Consider the following 27,905-nt stretch of genomic DNA (forward strand, 5'->3'; position numbering starts at 1 on the left):
GCCCATGAGATTAAATTGATTGAGGCTGATCCCCATGGTGCGGCGGAACTGCTGAAATGGGGGTTGAACCTCCTGTTGGTATGAGAGGATGGGATGGGAGGAAAGGTGATAGGTGAGATTTGCAGGATATCGGACCGACTCCTGGACCTCCACCACCGTGAGGGATTGAGAATGTCTGGAGTGTGAGTAAGGTTCTCAATAATTTATGTGATTGGTCGTTTCTTTAACGACACTAATCCGTGTACAGGTGTTCAGTGGGGGTTCATTTTAGGAGCGTGGTAATGAGTATATCAAGAGGGTATTGGGGACCCGAGAGGAGAGCTTGGGGGTAGGATGAGAATGACGACCACGAACAGGTGGGAAGGGGTTTGTCATGTGTGTAGATAGAGAAAAGGGGAAAAAGAAAAGATCTAACCCACCTTGTGCAAATTTGTATGACTGACATCACCCCCAACCCTTCCTAAACTCGTCAAACCCACTAAAGAATTACAATTCGCTCCATCCACATAAACCTGTCCACCGTTCTCATGAACAATCCTACAGGCTTCTTCTATACCTTCTTCGAACACACCAAAAGTCGAAGGATAAGTAACCATGAACGCCGCTAATTCATCTTTATGTTTCTCGGCTTTTTCCTTCAAATCATTCAAATCCAAACTCCCATCTACCAAAGCTTTTATAGGTACAACTTTGTAAGATACCATAGCTGCACTTGCAGGATTGGTACCATGTGCAGAGAGTGGTATTAAACAAACATTCCTATGACCTTCTCCTTTGGATTGATGATAAGCTTGAATGACTTTCAATCCTGCATATTCACCTGAAGCTCCTGAATTCGGTTGAAGAGAAGTAGCGTCGTAACCCGTGACCAAAGACAAATCTCTTTCTAATTCTGTGAACAATTGTTTGTATCCCTTTGCTTGATCGATAGGAGCGAAAGGATGAACTCCACCAAATTCTTTTGAAGAAATGGGTACCATTGAAGATGTCGAATTGAGTTTCATAGTACATGATCCAAGTGGGATCATACCATGTACTAGAGAATAATCTTTTTCTTGAAGATGCATCATATATCTTAACATGTCCGTTTCAGAATGATGTTTGTTGAAAACGGATTGTTGGAGGAATCTACTCGTACGTGTTAATTTCCCTAATGATTGTGAAGGTTCAGAGACCGAGTTCGAGTTCATACTCAATTCCTTGGAGAGTTCTTCGAGCGATTCAGGTTGGATTAAAGGTTTGGTAAGTGCCGCATAGAAAACATTGACAATATCCGTCAAATCGAGAGGACCGACAGATTCGTCCAATGTGATACCGATAGTCGTGGGTGAGATATGACGGAAGTTTATGCCGACTTTCGTGGAAGTCGAATGGACCTGGTCGGCAGAAAGACCGGCGGAGGACACATCAATGGTAAGCGTGTCGAAGTAAGAGGAGTTGACAATTTTGAACCCTAGATTATCTAAAGATTTGGCAAGGACACGAGCCAAAGAATGAACTTTGCCGGCGATACGCTTCAGACCTTCGGGGCCGTGGTATACAGCATACATGGCAGCCATGTTTGCCAACAAGGCTTGTGCAGTGCATACATTCGAAGTCGCTTTTTCACGGCGTATGTGTTGCTCGCGAGCTATCACATCAGCATCAGCTAGAAAGGAAAAAGATTTGAACCCACTTTGAAGAGCCAAACGGTATGCCGGTTCCCCTCGAGCTCCTTTACTCAAACCCACAAGTCTTCCAGGCATTTTCCGTTTCATCTCATCGGTGCAAGCGAAGAAAGCAGCATGAGGACCTCCGTATCCCGCTGGCACGCCGAATCTTTGCGAATTCCCACACACGATATCCGCTCCCCATTCACCGGGCGGTTTGAGCATCGTCAAGGCCAAAAGGTCACTCGCAACTACCATCTTTCCTCCGACCGCTTTGACAGCAGCGGTCACTCCTTCCCAGTCTCGAATATCCCCATTCACGTCTGGGTATTGAACCATGGCTCCCATCAATTGGGCTTGACCCAAGGTCTCCACTTCCTTGACGAAGGTAGCATCGCTCTCCGCAACTTTCAAAGTGATACCAAATCCATCAGCACGAGTCTGGAGCACAGCGATGGTCTGAGGTGCCACAGAAGGTGAAACGAGAAAGACTTTCTTGCCCTTGTTGAATGTTGGTTTCGGGACTGACGCCAGACACATGGCCATTCCTTCTGCGGCCGCTGTCGCTTCGTCGAGTAAAGACGCGTTGGCTATTGGCAGACCGGTGAGAGAGATGGCGACTGTTTGAAAGTTGATGAGTGATTCCAACCGACCTTGAGATTGTTCGGGGGAATAGGGGGTGTACGCAGTGTACCACGCGGGATTTTCGAGGATCTGCAGAATTAATTTTGGATCGTCAATTGAAGTTTTCAATACACTTCTTTTGTTAAATGCACCAAGAGGAAAAAAAGGAAGGAAGTAGGGAGGAAAGAAGTGAGAAGTGGTAATATTCATGACGACTCACGTTTCGCTGGATTACAGGAGGCACGATAGCATTATGATATCCCATACCGATATAACTCTTCATAGGTTTATTCATCCCCGCCACTTCGTCAACCCTTCGACTAAGCTCCAACTCGCTATACGGTCTCAAACCGTTCGTAGGGTCATCGCTCAACTCGTCCACGCGCACTCCTTGTGGTATGGTATCCGCCACAAAGTCGTCGAGGGATTTGTACCCCAACACGGACAACATTTGTTCGACATCGGAGTTGCGTGGTCCCAAATGACGAGGGAGGAAAGTGTCAAGAGGAGTGAAGACGGATGATGTGGGAGGGTGGAAAGAGGCCGAAGGGGGTTTAGGATGAGGTTGAGTGGCTGTTGTGGATGACTGGCGGATCGGAGTCGGAGGACTGAATATGATAGGTGAGGTGGAGTGGGAGCAGCGATGGAATGGGCGAATTCGTGTGCGCGTCGCGGTACGTCTAGACACTAGAGCTAGGGACATGGCGGGGAGAAGTAAGAGGAAGAGAGATTAGGAGGAATAGAGGTGTGATAGGTTGAGACGGCAATGATAAGGGGGGAGGTCCGTGATGTTTTCCAATCGTTGAAAGTTTCTTGGAAATTCGGACGATCGCGGCGATGGCGAGGGGACGTGACGCGTGCCTGAGTTGATACAGTATATATGTAAGCTCTCTTGCTCTCTACAGCTGTCAACAGTAGTCTTAGATGGTACGTTGGTAACCCTCAAGGTAAACAGAGGACGTATGACAAGTGGGACGAGAGATCCTTCGTATATATGTACTCGTATTCTACTCTTGGCTCATCTATCAAACATCAGGCCATCCAAGTGAACATTTCATCAGTCGAGCTCGCTTAAGCCAAAATGATAAGAAAAACGGCGATCACCGCTTTTTCAAAGGCACCCCCAACCCCCCTCCACAAAAATTTCCACACTCGCTTCATACCATCCCACATCACCATAGGTACATCATGGGTAGGAGAAGAAGAAAGAATAGAACTCATCTCAAAGGTCCTGCAGTGGCAGAATCAGAACAGAATGTACCCAGTTCTTTCGTCATCAAAGTGAGTGAACCAAATCTTTTCGAAGTCAAACTTCCAAATCGGAAACCCAACTGACTTGCAGTCGGGGAAAGTCACTCGTTCCATCTCCCAACTCGTCAGAGATGTTAGGAAGATCATGGAACCCAACACTGCCACAAGATTACGTGTGAGCCATACCCAGAGGATGTTGGTGATATCTGCTGAAGAGAAAGGAACGTGTCAATGCTCGATTAAGAGATTACCTTGCTGTAGCTCCTTCCCTCGGTGTCACTCACTTGCTCGTTTTCACCTTGACAGAAGCTGCCAACGTCCATCTCAGAATAGCTCGTCTACCTCAAGGTCCCACATTAACCTTTCGTATCAGTCGTTATAGTCTCATGAAGTGAGCTCCAACCTCCTTCATTGATATGTCAGTTATACTGACCAAGAAGGGATCTTGTCAACTCGGCTTTGCGTAATGTCGGTAAACCGCCAGGAACAGAATACATGAATCCACCTCTCGTGAGTCACACTTTGATGACTCAAAATCAACGATGAAACTCAGGGCTGATGGGCTAGTTGGTATTGAACAACTTCCAACAACCTGCAGAGGGACCTGCGCTGCCACAGTTAAAATTGATGAGCACACTATTTCAAGGATTATTTCCTGCTATCCAAGTGGAGAAGGTGGGTCTCGTCTCTTTCGACTATCATAACTACCCCTGCCATTCACAAAGTTCCTGTTCTTTGACGCTGAACGCACACGTAATACTTGCTCAACACATCCACACCATGTGTTCAAGCGGGAATTTGGGACAGTTCCTCTCGTTTCTTTCCACACAGAAACCAAACGCGCGAAGTACTCTGATACTAACAAATCAGTCCGCCCTCCCCACTTTCCGACGTGTCCTTCTCATCTCTTACTCCCCAGTCTCTCATCTTATCTCTCTCCGACACTACACCATAACGGTCCGTCCCCACGGTGTCTCCCGTCGGGTTCGTAAACTCCTCAACTCCACATCGGTACATACTTCCGCTAAAAGACCTCAGTTGGCAAACACAGACGACCTCGCGGATTATCTTCTTCGTGGTCGGGGTGGGACACCCGGTTCAGACGGACAAACGGCAGGATACGATTCCATGTCCGAGACGGATAATAGTGAAGCGGAGAGTGACAGTAATGCCGTAGAACTTCCTGAAGATTATGTTGGGAGGGGAAACAAAAAAGGAGAGAGAAAGGCTGTGAGGTTGGTAGAGACTGGCCCGAGGATAGAAATGAGGTTGATCAAAGTGGTCGAGGGGTTAGTGGGAAGTAGGAAGGGAGAAGGTGAAACAGTGTTTCATGAGTTTGGTAAGTTTCTTTTCAAACTCTTCATGTTCTTCGATAATGTCACCATCAAAGTACATTCATTGTGATCAGTATCTAAGTGAACGATCGAGCTGACATTCAGTACATAAAAGTAAAACCGAGTCCAAAGCTCTTCAAAAAGCCCATCAAGAAAGACGTAAGATCAAAGAAGCTCGAAGGGCCGAACAAGCCGCCAATGTTGCTCGAAAGAAAGCATTGCAGGGTGGTGAAGGGGAAGACCAGGAGGATGATGGTGATGACGATGTCGATGTCGAAGGTTTGTCCGACGTCGACCCTGAAGAGGCACTAGAAAAGATTCGGAACGAACAACATAGGATGGAGGAGGATGAAGAAGAGTTTGATTATGAGGATGGTGTAGATCTACAAGTCGAACAGGATGACGAGGATTGGGATGACGAGATCGGGGTGGGTGAAGTTTCGTCCGAAGAAGAAAGTAGTGAAGATGAGGAAGAACCGGTCAGGAAAAGGAAACAAAATCGTTGATGAGTTTCGATTGTGTTCATAGTGCGCTATGTGAAGACTGTATGCATAGATTTCATGGACGGTCTATAGAAGCGACAATGTGAACAATGGAAAGGTTGATAATTTTATAGATTGACGAGTAATGGAAGACCTGTCCCGACACGTTTTCGATACTGTACGTAATCATCTCCGAAGAATTTGACGAGGTATTCCTCTTCCGCTGATCGTTAGAGCTAAGTTCGTGGATGTTCTAAACCGAGACAAAAAGCAAGTATTCATCCCCCCATCTATTATGGACAACATGTACCAGAGATGTCCCAACGTAAGTGTTGAAGTTGAGTCATTGGTAGAGTGATCACTGATGAAAAGGCCGGGGAATCGGAGTGAAGTTATTGATGGGGTGATCACTGACAAGAAAGCCGGGAATATTGATTTTGAGTCCCGGTAGAGGAAAATCACATTGTGTAATGATGAGAGCATACGAGACGAGTGCAAGGAGTAGAGCAAGAGGAGAAATCATACTCACCTATAATTCGTCTTGTGAAAAATCGACCGAGGACAACGATGAACATTAGTGTAGAAATGATATTACCCAGTAAGAGTTGAGTTGATATTGCCCAATAAAAGAATCCTGCGTAAGAAGGATGACGTGTCCAGCTGGTCATTAGTCACTATAAAAGGTCGTACAGACTATTTTTTTCCCTTCTGAACGGTCATAGAGAATTCGTTATACAGGGCGGTTTTAGTGACTAGATCCGGCCAGGGTTGGGGGAAGTGAGAAGTGGTAATGAATGGCTATGGGACAACGAAAGGATTTTCGTTATATAATTTTGACGTGTTGTTAGATCGTATCGACCTGAGAGATGTGGGACAAAGGGCAAGGCAACCGGGATAAGGAGGGAAAGAGGAGGAACGGGAAGAAAAGCTCGTACATACCCATACACTCCCCAAGTCACAAGAACATGATCATCAAGTTTTATAGTTTTGATTAAATGACTGAAACTGGAAGAAGCTTGAATCATCGCTATTGACCGAAGAGCCTGAGATAGAAGGAGAAGAGTAGTTACTAATTGTCAATATTTGATGTCTTATTGTTGGATTCCCGTTGATGCGTTTCCCTCGACCCTCCCAGCTCAGTTTTCAAGGGAAAGGTATCATAAATACACATCAATTACAAAGCGTAGAACGCATACCAAAGAAACAAGTCTTTTTTGAGATATGAAAGTAAACACGGGATACGGAGGTGGTCTGAAGGGAAGAGGAGGGGGATGGCTCATGACTCACTGCCCAATATGGCCAGAGGGGAACACCATTTAGAATGAAATTTGTTGGGCCAAAAGTAAGATGAAATGAAATATTCTGCTAAACCGAATGCGTGGGCGTAATGATATTCTTTCCCATTGTTTATCAAGAATGCTATTCATCATTCAATTCTTCCTAATTTTGACCGTCTGCGGGTGGATCTATACATGCTAGTTCAACATATCAAAGAATGGAGTGAAAGGTAATAATGAAGCAACGGTGCCCATGTAAGCTTCATTCCCGGTGGAAAAGAGAAGTTTGGAATTGAAGAGAGAAGTAAGTAAACTCACAATCCACGCTTAATTTTTCTCTGTTCCATCCCGCCGTAGTCCAAAATTCCAATAAATGGAATAACCCCATAGCTGTCATATACATCCCTAATTGTGGTCTAACCCATTCCCAATCCCATTTGCCTATGCTCAAACACCTGATCAGAGGTAAGAGAGTAATAGTAAGACCGATAGATACTAGTCCTCCCAGAGTAGCAGCTATGATACTGGCCACCAATGGTGTATTAGGTATGTCACCCTTGACTTTGTAGTGGTTAGTCGGAGGGAGATGAACATATTGAGGTTGAGATTGTTGTTCCGGACTTTGATTGGGACCGTTTACTTTCTCCGTCGGTTGAGATGATTTGGAAGGATTGTTGGTAGTCATCTTGAGTATTTTGATCGGATTGTCTCAAAACGAAGAGATTAATGAAGGGATAAGACATTTCCCATAGTCACTCCAAATTGTGAATAGAAGAACAAAAGAGTCTTTTTGACCCAACGTTCAATCGCGGGGCTCCAAGTGTAGGGTCCGTGTTGAAGAAATAGGCGAGCGAAGGAAAATCTTCTCCATCACGCGCGCCTATGAATCATGTCACTCTTTCGTGTTGTGTGAGTCAAGATTCAGATCAGCTTAACCTTCGTATCATCTCTTCAACTCTTTCCGTCGTGTTTTTAGTCTCTTTCTGTCGGTCATAAATCTGAGAAGAGCCTCATATACATTCTTTCTGCATCTCAAACGACCGAAAAATGACTTCAAACCCATCGGTGAGTAGTCCCTTCTCTTCCCCTCCATGTCGGGTTTCTCAACTGCATCCTTCTGCCGGAAAACACGTGCTGATGATTATTAGACAAGAGAACTTCGTTATGGAGTCTTAGAACTCCTTCGAACTAGAGACGAAGCTATCAGGTGGGTTCATAATCTCCTCATATCGTTCTCAAATCAATCGAATATGGCTGACTGAGGTTTAGATCACTACGAGGAGAATGTGATACGGCTTTACGGGACCTACATGGTCTGTTCAGCCGACAAAGGACTGCTGGAACAACTTTTCCATCTATCGAAGAGTACGCGGAGATGGAAGGATCATCATTCGAAGTTTGGGCGGAACCTTACATTTTGGGGTTTGGGTAAGACATCATTTCTCTTCAATACTTGGGAATAGGCTGATCATCACTAGGTCCTCCAGTATTTCAACATTGAAATTACCAGAATTACCACCTTTATCACCTCCACCCACTACGACCATTTTCCCTGATGAGAAGGTCGAATCTCCCAAAGCATCTTCCTCCCGATTACCAGAACGACCTGCTGAACTTTCTCGATCCAATTCAAGAAGACGGACTCTCCCTCCTGATTATATTCCTATAAGACCAATACAATCACTCCCGAAAACTACAGCTCTCCCTTGGATCTTAGCGGATACTTATCGTCCTGCATCTTCACCTACTCAATCTCCCATACCTAAATTCTCCCCTCTCGTCACTGAATACTCGGCTTCTCTTCCGCCATTACCTCCTATACCTGATCAACCCAAAAGGAAGAAACGAAAACATCATGATGACTCCTCTGCTTATCGTCTGGCTTTAGAATTCAGTCTCAATCCGTTGACTGACGGAACGGCCAGACCGAGGAAATGTATGATGACTAATGATTGGAGAATCGCCATGAGAGAGCTGAGACATGTTAGAGCTATGGAGAAAGTACAGGAGAAGATGGAAGAAGGGAGATGGTCTTTGAGACAACCAAAAAAATTGAAAGCGCCACATGTACCAAAAGGTCATTGGGATTATTTGCTTGAGGAGATGGTGAGTACCCATCTGGTCGTATTCCCCACATTGGCATAGTGGATGGTGTTATGGTAGTCCTCCTGAGTGCGATCTCATCATCACTAAACGCTCTTGTCCGAAAAAGCAAAGATGATAGGCGGTCGGAGACGACTTAGGATATGAGAACCTCACTGACTTGCAGGAATGGATGCAAACGGATTTCGTCGAGGAAAGACGGTGGAAACGAGCCCACGCTTTTGAATTTGCACTCCAGATCGTAGAATGGCATTTGGCCTCACCGGAACAAAAATCTTCTCTCATGGTTGGAGGAAGAGGTTGGAATGAGAGTTCACACATTCCTATCCCAGGCAAGGCCGCCCCAGCTTCCCCATCCGGAGAAGACGACGTGGAGATGCTGGTCGGAGGTGAAGGTGATGTGACTGGTGCTCAGGTGCTGCAGGAGATAGCCGAGAGAGAAGAGGAGATTGCGAATGACCACGACACTGGTGCTTTCGGTGAAGAGGATGCCGTTGGTGACATAGACGCAGAGGGTGAAGAGGATGCTATTGGCGAGGAAGACGCAGAAGGGGAGGTGGATGCGGAAGGTGAAGTGGATGCTGAAGGAGAAGTGGACGTTGAAGATCTTGCTGTCGGCCCAGAAGGTGAGTCAAATCATTTCTTCTCAAATGATACTGATAATCAGATATACCTGATCCTGACAATGTCAATGAAATAGACCAGGCAGACGAGCCGCAACCTGTGCCCGAGACAAATATCACCAGTGTAGGGGGTAGTGGGCGGTTTCGAAGTGTGGAAGAACTTCTCGCTGCTCGCCGTCCTTTACTTGAACTCCCTCTTGCCAATTCCATTATACCACTCAATCCATCCTCACCGCCTCGTGAGCGAGACGTGAACCCAGACACGTCGATCATCGTCGAACCCTCAAATGACCCTCCTCTGCACCTCACCGACCTCTTCCCCGAGCTGAATGTTTACACTGGTCCCATCCCTCCTGATGACAAGCCAAAATACCGCCATGAAGAAGGTGGTCTTTCAACAAACCGTTTAGCTCATATATCTCGCATCATGGATATTCGTCCTGTTTTCACATCGACTTTACAGCCTGCGCAAACACATTCGGGATCAACTTGGGATCTCCACGATGGGCCTTGGCAGACGGATATGAAGGTTGATCTTCCTTCTGACGCCTTATCTATCACTTGGCGGTTCATCGACGGATTTTCTTCTTCTCCTCCTCGTCTTGGACCACTCCTCCATACTGCCTCAACTCAACACGTGAGACCTAAGCTAGATTGGACTGAGGAGGAAGATGTGCTGCTGGAAAAATTAGTCAATACGTATGCGTCAAATTGGGCTTTGATAGCGGACAGTTTCAACACTGAGCTCATTCACGCGGCGACGGAGAAACGTACGGCTTTTGATTGTTCGGATCGTTGGTATTGGACTTTCGGACCTGGGAAAGGAAGACCGAGGCCAAACGCTATCACCATTCCTGCAAGTGCCGGTACAAGTGGACCTATGTCTGCTGTCCCGCAATCGGCCGTATCCTCCACTTCTGGGCCTCCTGGATCTGCTCAGCCTGGACCGCCATCCTCTGTATCTATCTCAGTTCCGACTTTACCCATTTCCTCAAATAACACAGTCGGTGCACCTGGTGAAGGTCCTCCTCCCCCGTTTACCAGTAAGAGAGAAGCCAAAGCTGCTCAGAAGAGCAAGTACGAAGGGAGTAAAAGAAGCGTGCGACATCAAGTCATTGCGGATGTCGTGAGGAAGTCTATGAAGAGGCGAGATGTACAAAGACAAAAGAACGCTCGTAAGTTTTCCTTGCGTTTGATGAAAACCTGAGCTGATGTATGAGCCAAAGATCGTGAACAACAAAGAGTCATCAACGTTCATGAATCTCACGCTACTGCTACGGCAGGTACCATTTTGACTCCTTACGAATTGGTAGAGAAGAAATTTCAACGCGATCAACATCATCTTCATCAACGTCAAGAACTCGTCAGACAAGAACAACAATTACGTGCTCATCAACTTCGACAACAACAAGCACTTTTATCCGCTCAGCAACAGATAAGACCTCCTTCTGTCCCCCCTGGTCAATCTGCTCAAACGGGTGTTCGACCTCCAACGATAGCAGTGACGAATGGTATGGCTCCTAGTCAACAACAACTTCTTAATGCAGTTGCAGCAGCGAACAATGCTAGACAGAACGGTACGCCAAACGGTGGTTCGAGACCAGTACAAAGTCCCTCACAACAAGTTCAAGTGACACAACAACTTCAACTTATACAAGCGCAACAATTTGCAGCTCAACAAGCTCAAGTCCGAGCTGCTCAAATTGCCCAGGCTCAGGCTCAAGGTCAAGTTCAAGGTCAGAATCAAGTTCAAATCCCAGGAAATCATCCTAGAATCCCATCTAATGGTACCCCTTCATCTCAACCTGCAACGTTAACAGCTTCACCATATTCCGGACCTCAAGGTGATCTTCCCAATGCGGTCGATACTTCACCTGCTATGCCTCCTTCCAATGTCATCATCGCTTCACCTCAACAGGCTCAAGGTATGGGAAGAGTACCTTCTTTACCGCCACATATGAGAGGACCTAGCGGTACAAGTGTGGGAAGTCCTCAGATTGGAATGATGCAACCTCAATCAGGTGGACAGGGAGGATCGAACAATCAGGGGAATCAAGCTATGATGGCGCAGATTTTACATCATTTGCAAGCGACGGGACAACAACCTACGCAAGAGACTATCAAAGCTATACATCAACAGATGTTCCGGAATGTGAGCTTGGGGTTTTTTTTTTTCATCTCCTCTGATCCCCACCTCATCTCCTAAAATGATCATCAACTTTTCCATCGGTTGGGTAAAATCACCTCGTCTCTCATGTGCACTTCGTCGTCTCATGGCGGTGGATCTTTTCTGGGACGGGATACTGGGAAAGAGTGAAGGTCGTGACGTCGAGACTGACATTGGTAGAAAGCTCAAGCTCAGGCTCAAGCGCAGGCAATGGGTAATCCCGGTACACCTCAAATGGGGATTCAAAATCTTCAACCTGTCAGTATTTTCCTTATGTGATGGATTTATGATGGACTGATTCCGTCTAGTCACACTTTGCTCGATCTCCCAGTGTTCAAAATGGTCAGATCAGGAGTCCTAATCCTGGGACGGGGGGTTGATCAATATACTTGTAGTTGTGCACCACGAGGATTAAACGTTTTCTTGATGTGATGCATAAATGTGTGCCATGTATTCCTCATGGGTGGGAGAATTTGATTCCGTCCTGTCTCGGTCGCAAATCCTTTTTTTTCTAGGCACAATTTCCGACTCGTACTACTTACTGTCATTCCTCGTCATCTCCCTCTGATCTGGTGTCAATACAAAACCCGACATACCAACAGACAAAGTGCAAGGATCAAAGAAGAAGATCGAATCACTACTTTGAGAAGGAAAGAATAATCGGAAGAAATAAAATGATAGCAACTATCTTACCCCCCGCTATCCCCCTAGGGGGGACCGTACCCGCCATGACGGCTCATGCCATTTCTGTTTCTTTACCTACATGGGAAGATAATGTGGATTATGAGAAAGGTAATAAAAGGGTTTTGGACGCTATGGAAACTGGTTATCCTAGGTTCTTCATACATCGGTCTATACAGAAGGTAAGTCAAGTTGGCTTTCCCACTTCTGCTCTCTTGTTTAACCAAGTCTTTACATTTTTGTCTTTTATTCGAGTCTGGCTCCGAGATTCCCCCCTCCCCCCTTCCCTCTCCCCCCACTGGCTGTTCCCTTACGAGATGTCGTGAGAGCGGGCAAAATGGCTGTTACACACACATACTTGTGTCATGTACAGTCGCTTACCATCAGCTGGCGGCTTTATGTTTGAACAAATTCGGTAGACCAGACGAATTATGTATCCTACTCCCTTCTCCTCGAGTAGCAACCCAAGCTCGAGATTTCCTTTCCACTCAAAAACCTTCACTCCCATCTCGAATAGTAGAATTTGTCATTTGTCCATCAATATCTTCCCTCCCTCCAGAACCATGTACACCTTCTGGAACTTCTTCAGTAGATATAATCGAACTTCAAATCCTTCTCTTTGATAAATCTCATTGGTCAACTGCGAAATCATTTTGGCAACATACAGGTGATGGTATATCTTCACGTATGGCCGAAACCGCTTTGAACCTATTAGGTGAATTCACACCCATTTCAAACCTTACATCTCCAATGATGGAAAAAAGAGAAACAAAACCTTATTCACGTAATCGACATTATTCAAGAAAATCTTCTACACCAACTTCTATTTCTCCAACTACACCTTTAACTCCTATCGTAACTACTCCATTGCAATCGAGACAGATAGATGAAGAACTGTTGAACGAAGAGAATTTAACGACGGAATTAACTACGTATCTCGAAGAAAGATATGGAAGGAACTTACCTTTGTTTAATGCTGGTTTGGCCAAACAAGCTTTGAAAAGAAGAATAGCTGGTGGTTTATTACCTAGTGATGAAGATTTCGGAAAGATTGATGATGTTGCTCGAGCGGGTGGAGCGGGGAAGAAGGCGGTTAGTGAAGAAGATGTGTTTTTGTATCCGACAGGTATGAGCGCTATTTGGCATGCTCATGAGGTTTGTAGGGTTGCGAAGAGGAGAAGTGGGGGACAAGAAGGAAAAAGTGTTTGTTATGGGTGAGCGGGAAATGTTTCCTCCCGTGACCATCTCTTACCTTTGATCATTCTCAATATCATCTGCTAATCACTCCGTGTGATCATTTCCAACTCTTGGTGAGATACCGTCACCTATGGTGTACAGTAATGCCAGCTGAGGTGTGAATGAGTATAGACGATTCTTGGTCATAGTGTGAGCCTAAGCTCATTCACAGATTCCCTTACACCGACACCATCAAAATCCTCACTAAATGGGGTCCAGGTTGTCATTTCTTCCCCACTGGTGGAAATCAAGATATCCCTTCTTTGGAAAAAGTATTAGAGTTAAAATCATCAGACGAACCTCCCATATTGGCTTTATTCTGTGAATTCCCAAGTAATCCTCTGTTGACGAGCCCTGACTTAGTCGCTATTCGTAAATTGGCAGACAAGTATGGATTCGTTGTTGTCGTCGATGAGACAGTGGGGAACTTTATAAATGTCGAAGTTGCTGCATTTGCCGACATAGTCGTTAGTAGTTTGACAAAGATATTCAGTGGTGATGCCAATGTCATGGGAGGGAGGTGAGTTTATATGTCTTCTTTCCTTCTCTTGGTGTTTTTCACCTCATCTCACTTCACCTACTCCATCAATATATATCCTTCTTACCTCGTTCTCGTACATTATACACCTTCCGCGTACATTTCAATTCCTCCTCAAGCATGTGGATGTTCTTTTCACGATACCTTGGAAATGATATGAATAATAACCTTGACATTCAGTCTCATCCTCAACCCAAATAGTTCCCACTATACAATCCTGAAAGAAACCCTTTCGACAATATACGAAGATTTATATTTCCCAGAAGATGCAGTTTACATGGAACGTAATTCTCGTGATTATAGAAGTCGTATTAAAACAATCAACGATAACGCTCATCTCGTCACTGAATATCTTTATCATCATTCACTTTCAAACCCTTCACATCCTTCTCAAACAATTATAAAAAAAGTTTATTATCCACGTTGGATAACACCTGAAACATACGTTCAATCTCAACGATTACCAACGTTAGGAAAAGGAGGTTTTGGTGGTTTGTTCAGTTTGACATTCACTTCTATGATTGCCAGTAGAGCTTTTTTCGACGCTTTACCTTGTGCTAAAGGTCCTTCTCTAGGTACGAGTTTCACGTTGGCTTCACCTTATACTATCTTGGCACATTATTACGAGTTGGATTGGGCTGCTGGATGTGGAGTAGAGGAAGGTTTAGTGAGGATTAGTGTTGGACAAGAAGAAGAGGATGTTGTTATGGCTATGTTTCAAGTGGCGCTCAAAGCTGCGGAAAGAGCTGTAGTAGAGGAGAGTGGTCGTGGTCGTTGAGTGAAGTTCTGGGAGTAGAGTAGAGTGTCAGAGTGGATCAATTTGGTTAAAATCGTCAGAGGGGATATGCTGCATACGGTGATGATAAGTATATTGAATTCCCCAAAAATGCACACTTTGCTACAAATTAGATTGTTGACCCATTGTCATCATCCCACTTTCTCTACTATTCGCTTTGTGACCTTTTTTCTTCTAACTTTTCCACCTGTTCACTTTTCATCTATGTACTCACTGTCTACCCTCTTCGCTCGAATTCTTAGCATATCCATATCAGATCAATCCTCCCTGTCCCACACCCAACTCCTCCTGAAATTTCCCAAAGTCATCCTAACGAAAATCCCTCTACTCCAACTCTTGTCCTCCAGGTCGACGTCCAATGACCCAAGTACCATACCCAAAAGGCCAAGTATGTCTAAACTTTCCACTTGACCATACCCATTCATCAGGTGCATCCGTATCTTCCACTGCCATCTCATGTGCTATATCGACCGAAGCTAGACAAGCGAGATGAGTTATATGTTCAGGTGTGTATGTTCTGTAACATGATATTAAACCGTCAAAAGTTAAGATGAATGGTATGATTGGGATTATATATGTGAAGAATATTGTTGCTGGAATGTCAACATGTGCCCAGGTTGATCTTCTTCAGCTTCTTATCCTTCATCCCCTTCTTGCCTTCTTCGTCATCATCGACTTTTTATGTTCCCTCTACTTCTTCTCCCTTTTCTTCTTCTCTTTCCCTCTTTTCTCTTTTTCCCTTTTTTTCGCCCTCTCTTTGTCTTTCACTAGTATAGGTCGAGTCTGACTGGAGTGGGACAAAGACATCAGGGGAAAAGTGGATGAGAGGTTTGACTAGAAGTAGGGAAAGAGAGAGGGGACTCACTCAGAGAAGGTCGGATAAAAGGTATGAGTATGTAAGATAAAGGGAAGATCATAGTGTTCATTATAAAACTTCCTATCTCAGGTCCTTGTAATTCGAAGATACTATCCATCAATAAACTTCCAATAACTTACTAATACTACGTCTCCTTCGGGTCACCCTTCTCCACACAGGTGACTCCAGATACATGACGAAGTTACGCATAGGCAGAAATCAGATCAATGTTGGGGGAAACTTTACCCGAGCGGGAGTCAAAATCACATATAGTGAAAGATTCCGTGTGAACAACAACGAAATGTTTTCAAGAGAGATACCTGGAAAAAGAGGATTGTATTCGTAGACAAAGGTAAAAGAAGAAGTGAATGTGGAGGAAACAACGAACCAAATCCCATCTGAACTCCTCATCGCATCCGCCAATATAGCCCTAGCTTGAGTTTGGTTGAAATGATGGAAAGAAAGACAAAAAGTTCTTAAATGTCTTTGTTCCGTTCCTTCTTCCGGAAATCGAGTAGCGTCCACAGGATAAGATAAATACGATAATGGACTCGTAGGAGATATTATATGTTTTTTCCATGCTCCTACATGAGGATAAAGATCGGACATGACCACTTGGATTGGAGGTTTGTTGGTTGATATTCTTCTTTCACTGTGGTTCAGCTTGGGGGACGCTTGACATAATTCATCCACAGATCTAACTTCTCAACACGTCAATTGTCCACCCACCTGACCCTTGTTACGTATTCCAAATGAAGCCGTCCAGGGCCTGCGATTGAGAGGAAGGAACATCGTACCATTCCAAATAACCCACATTCCTTATTCCCCAGATTTCTGATCATGGAGAGGGAAGAGACGAAAGTATATATTCCCAGCCATGAACCTCATCCCCATCGAAACATCATTGGCCAATACGTCCATGGATCCATGGATCCATGGTGTATGGTGCGACCTCACAAAACTCATAGGATAATCGGGACATCGACCATCGGAAAGAAGATGACTGTACTTATCACTCACTTCAACTTTCTCTCCACTATAGGCATAGGTCCTCCCGCACCCGAACAACAATCAACGATTCTCAATTTCCCTCTATCCTCCATCTCCCCTTTATCCTCTTTCCCCCCATCCAAACCCTCTAGCTCGTTGACCACCCTTTCCAGCACATCGACCACTCCCAAATGTGGCGATCGGGGTTGAGTCAGAGGGAGTCGATGTTCCCATAGGAAAGTGAGAAAATCTTGAACTGGTTGACGGATAAAAGTTGGACACCATGATTGATCTGATATCTCTAATAATCTAGGACGTCCGTATGGGAGTTGCATCTTCTTATGATTTACTAGGTAACTTGAGGTAAGGGGTGTTACATGTGTAAGATATGCACCGGTACGGACCGGCTACGAAGCTGGCAAATGTCAGAGGCATCTGCCGGATCGACTGCCATATAGGCATGCGACGGAGAACCTTAGCGTTTAGGCTCGCGGTTTTGGTTGGATGATAGTGATGAGCCAATCAGCGGCTGGGAATCTCAATATAAATTGATTCCGCTAACAGTTGCGTGCCAGACAAACGCAATTACGTAAACCACCTCCGAGTTTCAGGAGTCTTGCTCCGTCCTCCATCCATCTTTTTTACTTCCACAAATTACCAGGACTCCGGCTTCGGGCACCACCCTAAAAGGCTACGGGCACCACCTGCCACAAACCCTGAGTTCAGGCACGTACCACCGGCGTTACTGAAACGCCGACCACGCGACGGACATGAACTCGCCACTGATCGGGGTTTCAGTAACCCCGCGATCTCTTATTGCTCACTCTTCTCTTACATCGTCAATGTCATTATTAGCTATACCATGTCATTTCCGGCCATTGTCCATGCATTTTCCATATCTATCAATGTCCAGGAGGATAATATGAGCCATAGGGATGTCTAGAAGACCCCTGGGATGGATAGGGAGGCCAATATTGAGAGGGAAGAGGAGGGAGAGTAGGTGGAAGAGGGGGGGGTGGTAGGTACCTCTCCTCAGGAGGATAAATGTCGAAAAATGGGGGTACCTGTTCATTAGAGACCCCCCATCGGATACAGCCGAAAATGCAGTATTAGAGACTCACATTCGGTTGATATTGGCCATTTCCTGGTGTCTCCTGGACCAATCAGCTTGCAGGAAACTTTTAGAAGTAAGAGACTAAGAGAAGAGTGAAAATTTTCGAGATCGTGAGGCCATTATAGAGAGAGACAGAGCAATATAGTCAGAGACAGAGCAATATAGCCAGGAATGACTGCAGGACAGAGAGGGGGAGAAGGAGGGAAGGAGAAATGTGATTATCATATGAGAAACCCACCGAATAACCTGTCCTAGTGATCATTTCTCCTGTCCTCACCATCCTGTCCTCTGTCCTCACTACTACAGGCTGATTTTCCTTCTCCCTTTTATCTCTGTCCTCAATACTCTTAGCCAGGCCCAGAACCGTCTCCTGAAGACTCGCGATCTTCTTCTCAAGAGCAGAATTAGTTCCCATTACTGATCCCTCTGTCCAGGTCGTTTCTCCAGCATCATACGCCTTTACCTCGCGATCATAGGCCTCAGGATCCCTCTCTCGATGTTCATTAGCCCTTTTACACTTCTTAGGACCATGACTTCTTGAACCACACAGGGGACAGGGACGATTTGCCTTCTTCTTGGTACCTAGGAATTTCTCAGACTGAGTGTGTAATCGACCGGTATGAGAGACATCATTAGACAGTTGAGAAGGGTTCGATTTTACACCCCTTTTAGGCGAAGGAGGAAGAGTAGGAGAAGGAGGTAAAAAGTAGGGGTTTTCGACAGGTAACAGGTCGTCATTATCGTCATTCGTTAAGTCGATCTGAGTCGAAGAAGGGATCTGAGAGTTCTTTTTAGCTAACGCCAACCGATTTCTTCGAAGGTGGGGGTCGCGAATTCTGTTGGTGTCATTATCCACCTCCCACTGAGGCCCTAGTAGTTGATGAACACCAGTAACCCCACCATTAACCTTCGTGGTGGCCTGTTCGATCGTTTCTGGCCAGGTGTAGGGGTTGAGAAGACGCCAATGACGATGGAGAGGAGACAGAGCAATGGTACCATCATTTTCAAGTACTTCAGCTATGTCCTTAGCAGAAGGGAGGCCTCTTGAAGTCGAATACATGTTGCTCCCGTCATCATTATCGACATTGCCGCTGGTTGCTTTGGCATATTGCTTCTCCATGATGGATATTGACCATTTTGAGACACGATTTTTGACAGAGGAGAAGATAGGACTAAGGTTGGCCGTCTGAATGAGTCTATCAAGAGCCATTTGGTGTATGATCTCTTTACACTGGTCGTCGAAGAACTCGCGAATCATCTGCAGTAACGCATACATGTCGCTGTAAGAGTTGGGGAGACGTTTCTTGAAAGAAGCATGACTACCTTCTAGGCGAGAATTTGATGTTTGTCCAAGATGAGTGTGTTTATCGATAAAAGCAGAGACGAAGTGTGTCTTGTGTTCATCCACCAATTGTCTCACATAAGCCTTCGCACCATCCAAATTTTCATGTCCCCACCGAGCCTGCATTGATGACAGAGCTTTATCTAATGACTCTTCAGACTTTGCTTGACAGATATCCACCATGAAATAATCACCAAACTCAGATAACTTCTTAACCCACTGCTCTTTAGGATAAAGGGACTGAAAATATTTTCGACAGTTCACCTTGATGTTTTCGCGAATGTGCCATCGACAGTAATTCAGGTGGACATGAGGTAGGTGGATAGACAGAGCATTGTGTAATGCGATTTCACGATCACAGACGATAACTTTGATATCATTGTTGATAGGACCAATGAGTTGGAGATAGGCTTCGATGGCAAGGGAGTACCATTCGGTCACTTCTCGACTGAGAAAAGCAACAGCAGAAGTGTAGTTCTGGTTGGTGGCTGTAAAACCGCCGATGTGAAGCATTGGAAGACGATATCGATTCGTTCGGTAGGTACAATCCATAAAAAGAACGGTTGGGTACGAATGAGTCATGGCTCTGGCCGACGAGGTGGTAAAGACGAGTCCACAAAGTTCTTTTTTACTGTTGGTGAACGCTTTAAAAAGATTGTTGTTGTCGGTGAGACGTCTGATTGCTGCCTCGGTAGCAGAGAGGCCTTGTCGAAGTTCCTTTTCATGACGATATCGAATGTTCTTGATATCTCGGGAGTTTAATGACACTTTTTCACCAAAACGTGCTTGGACAGCAGCGACAATACCACGAAGAGTGTGATTACTGGCCAGGAGTTCTTTGATGAATTGGAATACCTCTGGAGTACGACTGACTTGACGAATAAAACCAAAATGGAGAAGAGGAATAGGTTCATGGTTATGAGAGTTGTTAATGATGGAGGGGATCCACAGGGGTTCACGATTTTGAGCGATCTTCTTAGTCTCTCTTCGCCAGATGATAGAGAAGGGACAGCCAGCTTGTTTGGTAGTTCGAGAGCGTTTTCTAACATGTTCAAAATCGTCAGATCTATGTGATCTACCATCCCCTCCAAGAGCACATTGAAGTTCGAGTTTTCCCTTGTCTTTGTTGCTGCGAAGAGTGACGATACAGACAGTATGTGTCATGGCTACTTGTTGGGTATGAAGTCGAGCAGCTAACATGGTTGGTTGAGGTTCAAGATCGAAGGGGGGGTGGATGTGGTGAGCCACACGATCGAAGCCAATTGGTTCGCGAACATCGAGCTCTAAATTTGCCAGCAGGTTATCGAGTTCATCATCATCGTAGTCGTGGTCACGAGGTTGCTGAGTCTCTGGTATGATAGAAGGAGATCGAGAGTGATGAGGACTGAATTTTATAGAAGGGGACCGAGAAAAACGATCCAGAATTGGTGATGACGGTGGCGACGATGGAATAAGAATCGGTGATGACATCTGATTCGTCAGGATGATCACTTCATGCAGTAAAATTAATACTCACTCGTAGCCCAAGACCAGCAGAATACATGTCGACAAGTTAGAACCCGGGGGGTGGTGTTGTTGAAGAATTAAAAAAGTCTTTGGTCGAGATGTCGGCGGCAAATTTTTTTCGAGGAGTTCGGTGGCAAGGATGATGATGTTGAGTAGGCCTATTGAAGTCAGCATTTCACTTCTGATAGTAAAACAACTACTCACAGCTCAGGACGAACAGGAGAACAGTGTCGATTTATAGCCCAAGACGAGCAGAATACATGTCGACAAATTAGAACCCCGGGGGTGGTGTTGTTGAAGAGTAAAAAAAAATTTTGGCCGGGATGTCGGTGGCGAAAATGATGATGATGACGAGAACCTATGACAATCAGATTTTTACATTTTTCAATGAGAAGAGTACTCACAGACTCGCAGAGGCCAGGAGAACAGTGTCGAGTTGTTGAGAAAGGCTGAAGATGTCTTGTTGAAGAGTAAAAAAAGTTTTTCTCGCGAATGGTGAAGTGGCGAGGATGATGATGATGAGAGGGTCTATCAAAGTCAGATTTTCACTTCTGATAATAAAACAAGTACTCACAGACTCGCACAGAGCAGGTGAACAGCGTCGAGAAGATGAGAGAGTACCACGATTGCTCTGTAAGAAGTTATAGCAATTTGATGGGTGGTAGTCAGGAGGGCGCAGGTTGAGAAGGCGAAGGGCCAGAAGTGGGTGAAAAGTAGTCGTAAAAGAGTGAGAAGAGTATCAAAATGATCCTTGAGACGAGTAGAGACAGTGTGTGTGAAAAAGAGCGTGAGTTTACTAGTATAATGACGAGAAAGAGATTAGTGGTGGTGAGGACAGGTTGGTAGGTAGCGAGCAGACATGTCGCGTCGTTGTGGTGGAGTTCGGCGTTACTGAAACCCCGATCAGTGGCGAGTTCATGTCCGTCGCGTGGTCGGCGTTTCAGTAACGCCGGTGGTACGTGCCTGAACTCAGGGTTTGTGGCAGGTGGTGCCCGTAGCCTTTTAGGGTGGTGCCCGAAGCCGGAGTCATTACCAGGTAGATGAATCAACATCATTCGACGCCCGCTGAGCCATGAGCCACTGATGACAGTTCGACTCACGGATGAAATATCCAATCGGTGATGGCGGTCATGTCGGTCTTGACGGTCATCATTTGATCCTTCGCGAAATTCAGGGTGTCAGGTATGATAATTAATTTTGAGCAGCCGTACGAGTCCAGCACGACTCTTTCCTGATATGTATAAATTGACAGTTTTCTCTGCTTATCCCCAAAAAGGATAATCCAAATCCGTCTACTCACGTCATGTACCCCTCGGGCCTTTCACAAATCTTTATCTCTATCGCTGTGACCGTTACGGGATGGTTGTTCGTCAAGTTAATCACCAGGTGAGTGGTCGATGATCCTTTGCGATAGAGGTCGTTTGATGATTTCAGAGGTCCATTTGACCCCTTGCCAATCATTGGTCATTTACACAAAACGGTTCGAGGGAGACAATTTTTCTTTGAATGGGTACTAGATGGAACCAGGTATCATAAGGAAAAGGATTGGTTACTCAACGTTATGGGAGCGAGGGTATGGCTCATCATCGAACCTTCGTAAGTACTTAGATTGACTTTTCTCCTTGTCCTGTCCATTCGGAACTCAGCCAGACTCAAACCAGCTTTGGATGTATAAGGGGGGAGGTGGGGGGATATGAGCGTAGTGGGACTTCAATCTCAATCACAGGTCTATCAAAACAATATCCCTCAAAGTGTCCACGGAAACAGATGGGAGTTTCGACAAAACCGAAACTGCGTCAAAAGTCATGGGCGATTTAGCTGGTAAGTCATCTTCCTGTTTTGGTTTGAGTCAACATTGACAGATAGGTAAAGGGTTAGCATCAATTCCTTTGAAATTTTTGTCTTCGTCGTATTCCTTCTTGCGTCTTTTTCGTTCTCTTATTGACCGTCACGCTAGAACAAAGGACACATCGCTCACGCGACAGAACGCTGTTGATCAAAGGTCCTCTTTGGCGGGCTCATCGAACAGCAGCCAATCATTTGTTCGCATCCCCAAAAACCATCGCACACATCGTTGATCATGTTTTACCGCGCAACAAACACGTCTTGACATCTGCGTTGTCTCACGCGGCAGATCAAAATGTGGTGGTGGACGCTCAACAGGTTATGACCACTTGGTTAAACGCTGGTTTTGGAGATTTAGCTTTTGGTGTGAGTATTTGTCCAACCTTCCAATCGTTCAATTGATACCTGTCGTTATCACGTCTCCTTTGACGGTATCAGCCTCCGCAAACTGGTCAGAGACCCCAAGAGCTATGATCTTCTGTACGTCAAGGTCACTTAGTGACAAGGGAACATGGACAGAGTAAGCTGACAGGAAGGCCAGCTCGGGTGAGATTCACGCCAAGTTCTCCAGGGCGTGGACAGCAGCTTCTCGTCCGGTCATACGCCGTTTCATCACTCCCTTTTGGCGTATGAAGGAGAGATTTCAGTCATACGGCCTTCAGATACAGAAAGACATTGCCACTGCCCGCGGAGCTTGTCATGACCTGGTGACACGAACCCGTCAAGCTATCAAAGAGGAAGAAATTGGTATTCAACCTCCCAGGGATGACGGATCAGGGATGGTCATCAGGACTTTATTGGAGAGCGACTATACTTTCACCGAGGAAGAATTAGAAGATGCTTCTTTGGGCTTCATGTTTGCCGGTGAGTATCTCGCCGGTCACATGTCTTGAGTCAAGTTTCAATTGATCGTCTCAGTGGCGATGAGGTTTGTTCGGACTGAGATTACACTAGAACGAGGGAGCCCATTTGGAGTACAAGGACGGGCTGATGTTTAGCAAGTGACACAACCTCTCACGGTCTCGCATGGGCTCTTTACGCGATGCTCCGATACCCCTCTTACCTTCCTCGTCTCCAAGCGGAAATCGATAGTCTCCCTCTTGAGTTGTCCTCGAACACAGAGCTCTCCTCTCATTTACCTCTCCTAGAAGCGTTCATCTCTGAAAGTCTCCGTCTTCACCCACCCACCGCCGTCATCCTCTCCGAATGCACCGCCTCTCAGCCTGTGGTGATGCCAGGAGGTGCGGTCATCAAACCCGGTGATAGGATCTACATGCTACCATGGATCATGGCTCGGTGTCGAAGTATCTGGGGAGAAGACGCAGAGGTATTTCGTCCAGAGCGTTGGATGGAAGGAGGGAAACGCAAGAGCGCATATGAGTTCCCCGTGTTCTTCGCTGGTCCACGTAACTGTCCGGGGCAACAATTAGGAAGATCGGAGATGATTTATACATTGACAGTCGTCTTGAGGGAATTTGAATTCGAAGCTGCGTGGCCGATGGATCCGAAGGACGAGTTGGCAAAAGCAGAGAAGGATGGAGGTGTAAAGGAGGGCGACTCGTATATCTGGCAGAGAGCCGGAAAGAAGTGTATGGAGTATGGAATCACATCTGGTGTTTTGGGTGGATTACCAGTAAAGATTAAGAGGAGAAAATCAGGGAAGACGGCATGATAAGTAATCGTCTGATCTACGATCGATAGACGGGAGATGATGAGTTTGGGGGTTAGTGAACATATACCGCCCTCGAGTACATTTGCTGGAACATAGCCTGATTGATGCAGATCATAACATGTTGAGAAATTTTCTGATCTCTGCTTCTGGTCTGAAACCCACTGAAGGTCAGCTCAAACTGTTGGACCCATGGCATTGGACCAGGAAGGAAAAGAGAAAGATAGTCGTGGATTTGACTTACCAAACTTGTTCACAACTTTTCCATCTTTGAAAGCCACCACCGTTGGTAAAGCTGATATCTTCTCTTTAGCCAGGATTCTGCATTTTCCATTCGCAGGATGAAGTGAACAAACACTCACTTTGTTTTCCGCGGCCAACTCTGGGTTTTCATCCACATCAAGGGTCAAGAGGTCATATCCGCTCTCTGGACTTGTGACATTTTTCAGCAAAGGGGTGAGTACTCTACATGGCTGACACCATCTGAACGTCAATGTTTCCTCTGATCCATTATTGGTGTAAATCTGACTGATACCTCATATGTGCTACGACATATGACATACTACTCGATTATTTATATAAAGAGGTAGAAGGGGATTCTCGTTGGGTTGAGAGGATAGATATTATTATGAGGAAGAAATGGGATAAAACTCACGTAGCGTAAAAGTCAACGAGGACAGGTTTAGAAGTTCCTTCTTTCACACGAGATTTGAAGGTCTGGATATATGAGCGATGAAGACTAATGGAAGAGAAAGACATACTTCAGGAGTAGCATCGAGGTAATGTTCTCTCACCGGACGAGAGGTGGATAATGTTCTGAGTGTCCATCGTCGTGGGATCTCAGCTCCAGTGAACTGAATATTCCGTAGACCATGTAGGTTCCGAGATATTGTTGAGAGTGACATGTCCTTGTACTTGACTGCCTATTGACCGATGACTGATAGCTGTTTGCAATTCAAGCTAGCAAGCTATCGTCGATGACGTTGACTTTGGAATCTTGTTTCCATTTCGGCCAAGGTGGAGGTGAACGCGGCGATCGCCGATCTGGCACCAAATTTCTTAACATGTTCTTACTTATTACTTTAGTTGTTGATTACTGTAGGATATCAAGATGCCCAAGGCTAGTGAGCTACTGAAATCTGCCCTCTGATAAGCAAGCTCACTTTCAGGTAAACTCAGTGGCAAGGGCAAAAACAAAGTGTATTCCCTCCCCTCCACTCAAAGTCAGTCTTCCTTCTCTCTCTTCCGTACGTCATTCTGACCTCTAGAAAAAAGAGACCTAGGGGTACCCAAGTTGAACGCTACCAAACTTGTTGGTAAATCCTACATACCACCGGCTTCACAAGTCCGAGTAAGTTATATACACACAAGATCCGTTATCTCAGCTGATCGAAGCCTTCGCATGTGGGACATGGTTGGGATGAAGAACAATCAAACGACCCATCTTCTTCACAATGGCATGTAGACTCGTCACTCATAAGGGATTCCTCTTCCAAAGCTTTCATGAGGGAATTGAGAAAAGTGATCGAAAGGAGTGATGTGATCATACAGGTCTTAGATGCTAGGGATCCGGATGGGACTAGGAGTAGGTGGGTGGAGGATGAAGTTAGAAAGAGAGCTGGGACGGGGAAAAGGTTATTGGGTGTTGTTAATAAGATTGGTATGTCTTCTTTCTTCTTTCTTCATCTTTCGTCAACATGTCGCATATTGGCAAAGTATGGCTCCAAAATATGCTCACACGCCTATCACTTTCCCATTCCGGTTCAATGGGATGACCATGATGAAGGTGGAAAACCCATGAGAAACGTCATCAATGACCTCATGACTGAACGTGCTGATGATAGATCTCGTCCCAAGAGCAAATTTAGAAGCATGGATCAAACATCTACGTCTCTCTTTTCCCTGTATGCCCTTCAAATCTTCCACCCAATCTCAACGACATAATCTCTCTCAAGCTGCTATTCCCCTCGCCCAACCGACCTCAACAACAGGTCAATCTTCTTACCTCCCTGCTCTCCCCACTACCTCCTCTTCTCTCGGGGCTCTGCGTTGTTGCAACTGCTCAAGCAATACGCTCTCAACACTCATGCGTCCCTCACAGTGGGTGTCGTAGGATATCCCAACGTCGGTAAATCATCCCTCATCAACTCACTCAAGAGGTCACGAGCATGTGCCGTCGCTGCCATGCCGGGAAAGACGAGGGTCGTGCAGGAAGTGGCTCTGGATAAAGGAGTTAAATTGCTGGACTGTCCCGGTGTGGTATTGGAGGAGTTTAGTAAAGAGGAGGGAGAGAAGAAAAAGGCAGAGATGATGTTGAGAAATTGTATCAAGGCTGAGTTAGTGGAGGATCCCATTGTACCAGGTGAGGCTGCACTCGAATCTTTTTCTTGTTTATATATAACACTCTCGCCAACTCGTCCACCCGCATATTTGTCAAGGAATGCCATGATCTGGACAGGCTTGTTTTGGAACGGGAGAAGACCTGCGCTGACACCATCAGTCGAAGTCATACTGGACAAGGTCGGACCTGAGATTCTGTGCAAGATGTATGACATTCCCCCTTATTCTGATGTCCGTGAATTTCTCATTCGAGTCGCCCTCACACGAGGTAGACTAGGCAAAGTGAGTCTTTATCACCGTTCTGACTCGTGTCGATAATCTGACGAGATTGAGCTGATGTTCAGGGCGGTATTCCCGATCTGGACGCCGCAGCTGTCTCTGTACTTCGCGATTGGAATACTGGGAAGATACCATACTATACCATGCCACCCTTGTCCCGCCCAGCTCCAACTTCCGCGTTGGCTGGCGATACTGAGATGGCTGCCGAGTCGGATCGAATTGGAGATGCAAAGATCCTTACGGAGCTGAGTGAGGCATTCACCATAGACGGATTATTCGACAACTTGAACGACGAAGCTGTTTGGGAGCACGATGATGTGGCGGAAGAAGGAAGTGGCATGGACGAAGAGTACGTTCTATTTGTCACATCTCGGAGTGTGTTGCTGATTGGACAGCCTCATTTTGGAACCCGAATCCGCTATGCAAACTCACGATTATCATAAACATATCGATTCCGACTCCGAGGACGAACGTTTACCCCGAGTTGCTCCTCCACCTCTTCCCAAAGCTGCACCCTCAATGAATCTGCCTATCACAAATAGTATCGACCATAACAATGCCAAATTATTTACGCCTGAAGAAATCTCCGTTCTCCCCAGCGACGTCCTCGACCGACATAAACTCAAACAACAAGCCAAGAAAGCCAAAAAGCGGAGATTAGCAGCTATGAAAACGGAAGATGAGCTCATGCTTGGGTTCATGGGTATGGACGTGGAAGAAAGTGATCCTCTGGATTCCTCTCTCGTTTCCGACCTGGTCGAGGCTCTACCTACTAGTAAAAAACGGAGAGCCAAGAAACTGAACAAACCGACCAAGATCAAGACAACGCCGTCGTTGATTGTCACGGAGGAAGAGAAGAAAGAAAAGGAGTTTGCAAACTTCCTCGCAAGTGTAGGAGGTGAGTCCCCCTCGCATCTATTTCAAAGCAGTGCTTACCGAATTAGTGGACGATTCGGACGAAGAGCTTTGATGCATATCTTTACGCATTCGTCGTCATCACCGAATGGAGCAATTTGAATCTCTTCACGTAATGAACTGACGGAATCGGATGATGACACTTCTCTTCACATTCCACGGTGACTTCTGCACGCGTCTGTTTTTACCTTCCGAAGAAGACATGCGGTGCATTTCGAGGGCGGATGAGCGGTGTATTCTGTGTGAGAGGATGAAGAGGAAGAGTATATGATGTCGAGTCTGGATGTC

At 45.7% G+C, this 27,905-nt stretch overlaps 9 protein-coding genes across 9 annotated transcripts in view; 5 read left to right on the plus strand and 4 right to left on the minus strand.

The window, feature by feature from the left end:
* Nucleotides 1–3,010, minus strand: part of TREMEDRAFT_72391 (uncharacterized protein) — a gene marked incomplete at its 3' end in the record, with an annotated part of 5,073 nt that extends 2,063 nt beyond the window's left edge. Inside the window, exons 1-4 of the mRNA XM_007007614.1 lie at nucleotides 2,494–3,010; nucleotides 1,676–2,363; nucleotides 420–1,630; nucleotides 50–175 (exon numbers count right to left, since the gene is read on the minus strand). Of these exons, the coding sequence (XP_007007676.1) occupies nucleotides 50–175; nucleotides 420–1,630; nucleotides 1,676–2,363; nucleotides 2,494–2,976 (2,508 nt within the window). The 5' untranslated portion in view covers nucleotides 2,977–3,010. The remainder of the gene's footprint in view (nucleotides 1–49; nucleotides 176–419; nucleotides 1,631–1,675; nucleotides 2,364–2,493) is intronic.
* A 430-nt stretch (nucleotides 3,011–3,440) lies between these two features.
* On the plus strand, nucleotides 3,441–5,423 carry TREMEDRAFT_74754 (uncharacterized protein). The gene is made up of 7 exons (XM_007007615.1): nucleotides 3,441–3,554; nucleotides 3,616–3,699; nucleotides 3,746–3,915; nucleotides 3,965–4,034; nucleotides 4,092–4,199; nucleotides 4,395–4,863; nucleotides 4,964–5,423. Exons 1-7 carry the CDS (start codon nucleotides 3,462–3,464, stop codon nucleotides 5,362–5,364), a joined length of 1,395 nt encoding a protein of 464 aa, XP_007007677.1. The 5' UTR covers nucleotides 3,441–3,461; the 3' UTR covers nucleotides 5,365–5,423.
* Nucleotides 5,424–5,468: 45 nt separating this feature from the next.
* TREMEDRAFT_34839 (uncharacterized protein) lies at nucleotides 5,469–7,020 on the minus strand (the record flags this gene model as incomplete). Its single annotated transcript, XM_007007426.1, has 5 exons — nucleotides 5,469–5,563; nucleotides 5,870–6,000; nucleotides 6,280–6,409; nucleotides 6,628–6,759; nucleotides 6,936–7,020. 5 exons carry the CDS (start codon nucleotides 7,018–7,020, stop codon nucleotides 5,469–5,471), a joined length of 573 nt encoding a protein of 190 aa, XP_007007488.1.
* Nucleotides 7,021–8,582: 1,562 nt separating this feature from the next.
* On the plus strand, nucleotides 8,583–11,890 carry TREMEDRAFT_70154 (uncharacterized protein; the record flags this gene model as incomplete). Its single annotated transcript, XM_007007616.1, has 6 exons — nucleotides 8,583–8,723; nucleotides 8,887–9,346; nucleotides 9,388–10,518; nucleotides 10,564–11,495; nucleotides 11,691–11,768; nucleotides 11,819–11,890. 6 exons carry the CDS (start codon nucleotides 8,583–8,585, stop codon nucleotides 11,888–11,890), a joined length of 2,814 nt encoding a protein of 937 aa, XP_007007678.1.
* Nucleotides 11,891–12,184: 294 nt separating this feature from the next.
* Nucleotides 12,185–14,743, plus strand: TREMEDRAFT_70155 (uncharacterized protein; the record flags this gene model as incomplete). Its single annotated transcript, XM_007007617.1, has 4 exons — nucleotides 12,185–12,373; nucleotides 12,579–13,405; nucleotides 13,600–13,947; nucleotides 14,146–14,743. 4 exons carry the CDS (start codon nucleotides 12,185–12,187, stop codon nucleotides 14,741–14,743), a joined length of 1,962 nt encoding a protein of 653 aa, XP_007007679.1.
* A 342-nt stretch (nucleotides 14,744–15,085) lies between these two features.
* TREMEDRAFT_34976 (uncharacterized protein) lies at nucleotides 15,086–16,942 on the minus strand (the record flags this gene model as incomplete). Its single annotated transcript, XM_007007441.1, has 5 exons — nucleotides 15,086–15,383; nucleotides 15,623–15,727; nucleotides 16,006–16,260; nucleotides 16,644–16,707; nucleotides 16,753–16,942. The coding sequence occupies 5 exons, from the start codon at nucleotides 16,940–16,942 to the stop codon at nucleotides 15,086–15,088; spliced, it is 912 nt and encodes a 303-aa protein (XP_007007503.1).
* Nucleotides 16,943–20,923: 3,981 nt separating this feature from the next.
* Nucleotides 20,924–23,927, plus strand: TREMEDRAFT_18232 (uncharacterized protein; the record flags this gene model as incomplete). The annotated part of the gene is made up of 2 exons (XM_007007411.1): nucleotides 20,924–20,997; nucleotides 23,417–23,927. Coding segments are annotated over 2 exons (585 nt in total), but the record flags the coding sequence as incomplete, so codon positions are not given.
* A 270-nt stretch (nucleotides 23,928–24,197) lies between these two features.
* TREMEDRAFT_34845 (uncharacterized protein) lies at nucleotides 24,198–24,988 on the minus strand (the record flags this gene model as incomplete). The annotated part of the gene is made up of 5 exons (XM_007007427.1): nucleotides 24,198–24,247; nucleotides 24,328–24,388; nucleotides 24,446–24,566; nucleotides 24,739–24,800; nucleotides 24,845–24,988. 5 exons carry the CDS (start codon nucleotides 24,986–24,988, stop codon nucleotides 24,198–24,200), a joined length of 438 nt encoding a protein of 145 aa, XP_007007489.1.
* A 206-nt stretch (nucleotides 24,989–25,194) lies between these two features.
* On the plus strand, nucleotides 25,195–27,672 carry TREMEDRAFT_65463 (uncharacterized protein; the record flags this gene model as incomplete). The annotated part of the gene is made up of 11 exons (XM_007007559.1): nucleotides 25,195–25,207; nucleotides 25,253–25,306; nucleotides 25,352–25,434; nucleotides 25,479–25,604; nucleotides 25,635–25,743; nucleotides 25,928–26,074; nucleotides 26,185–26,445; nucleotides 26,584–26,705; nucleotides 26,768–27,051; nucleotides 27,098–27,600; nucleotides 27,647–27,672. The coding sequence occupies 11 exons, from the start codon at nucleotides 25,195–25,197 to the stop codon at nucleotides 27,670–27,672; spliced, it is 1,728 nt and encodes a 575-aa protein (XP_007007621.1).
* Between the last annotated feature and the right edge of the window lie 233 nt (nucleotides 27,673–27,905).

This window comes from Tremella mesenterica (assembly GCF_000271645.1).
Source record: "Tremella mesenterica DSM 1558 unplaced genomic scaffold TREMEscaffold_14, whole genome shotgun sequence".
Lineage (NCBI taxonomy): Eukaryota > Fungi > Basidiomycota > Tremellomycetes > Tremellales > Tremellaceae > Tremella > Tremella mesenterica.

Coding starts and splice junctions, on each gene's coding strand:
- TREMEDRAFT_74754 (XM_007007615.1), top strand. CDS start 3,462: ATGGGTAGGAGAAGAAGAAAGAATAGAACTCATCTCAAAGGTCCTGCA. Junction 3,700..3,745: donor ACACTGCCACAAGATTACGT/GTGAGCCATACC, acceptor CTGAAGAGAAAG/GAACGTGTCAATGCTCGATT. Junction 3,916..3,964: donor AGTCGTTATAGTCTCATGAA/GTGAGCTCCAAC, acceptor CTGACCAAGAAG/GGATCTTGTCAACTCGGCTT.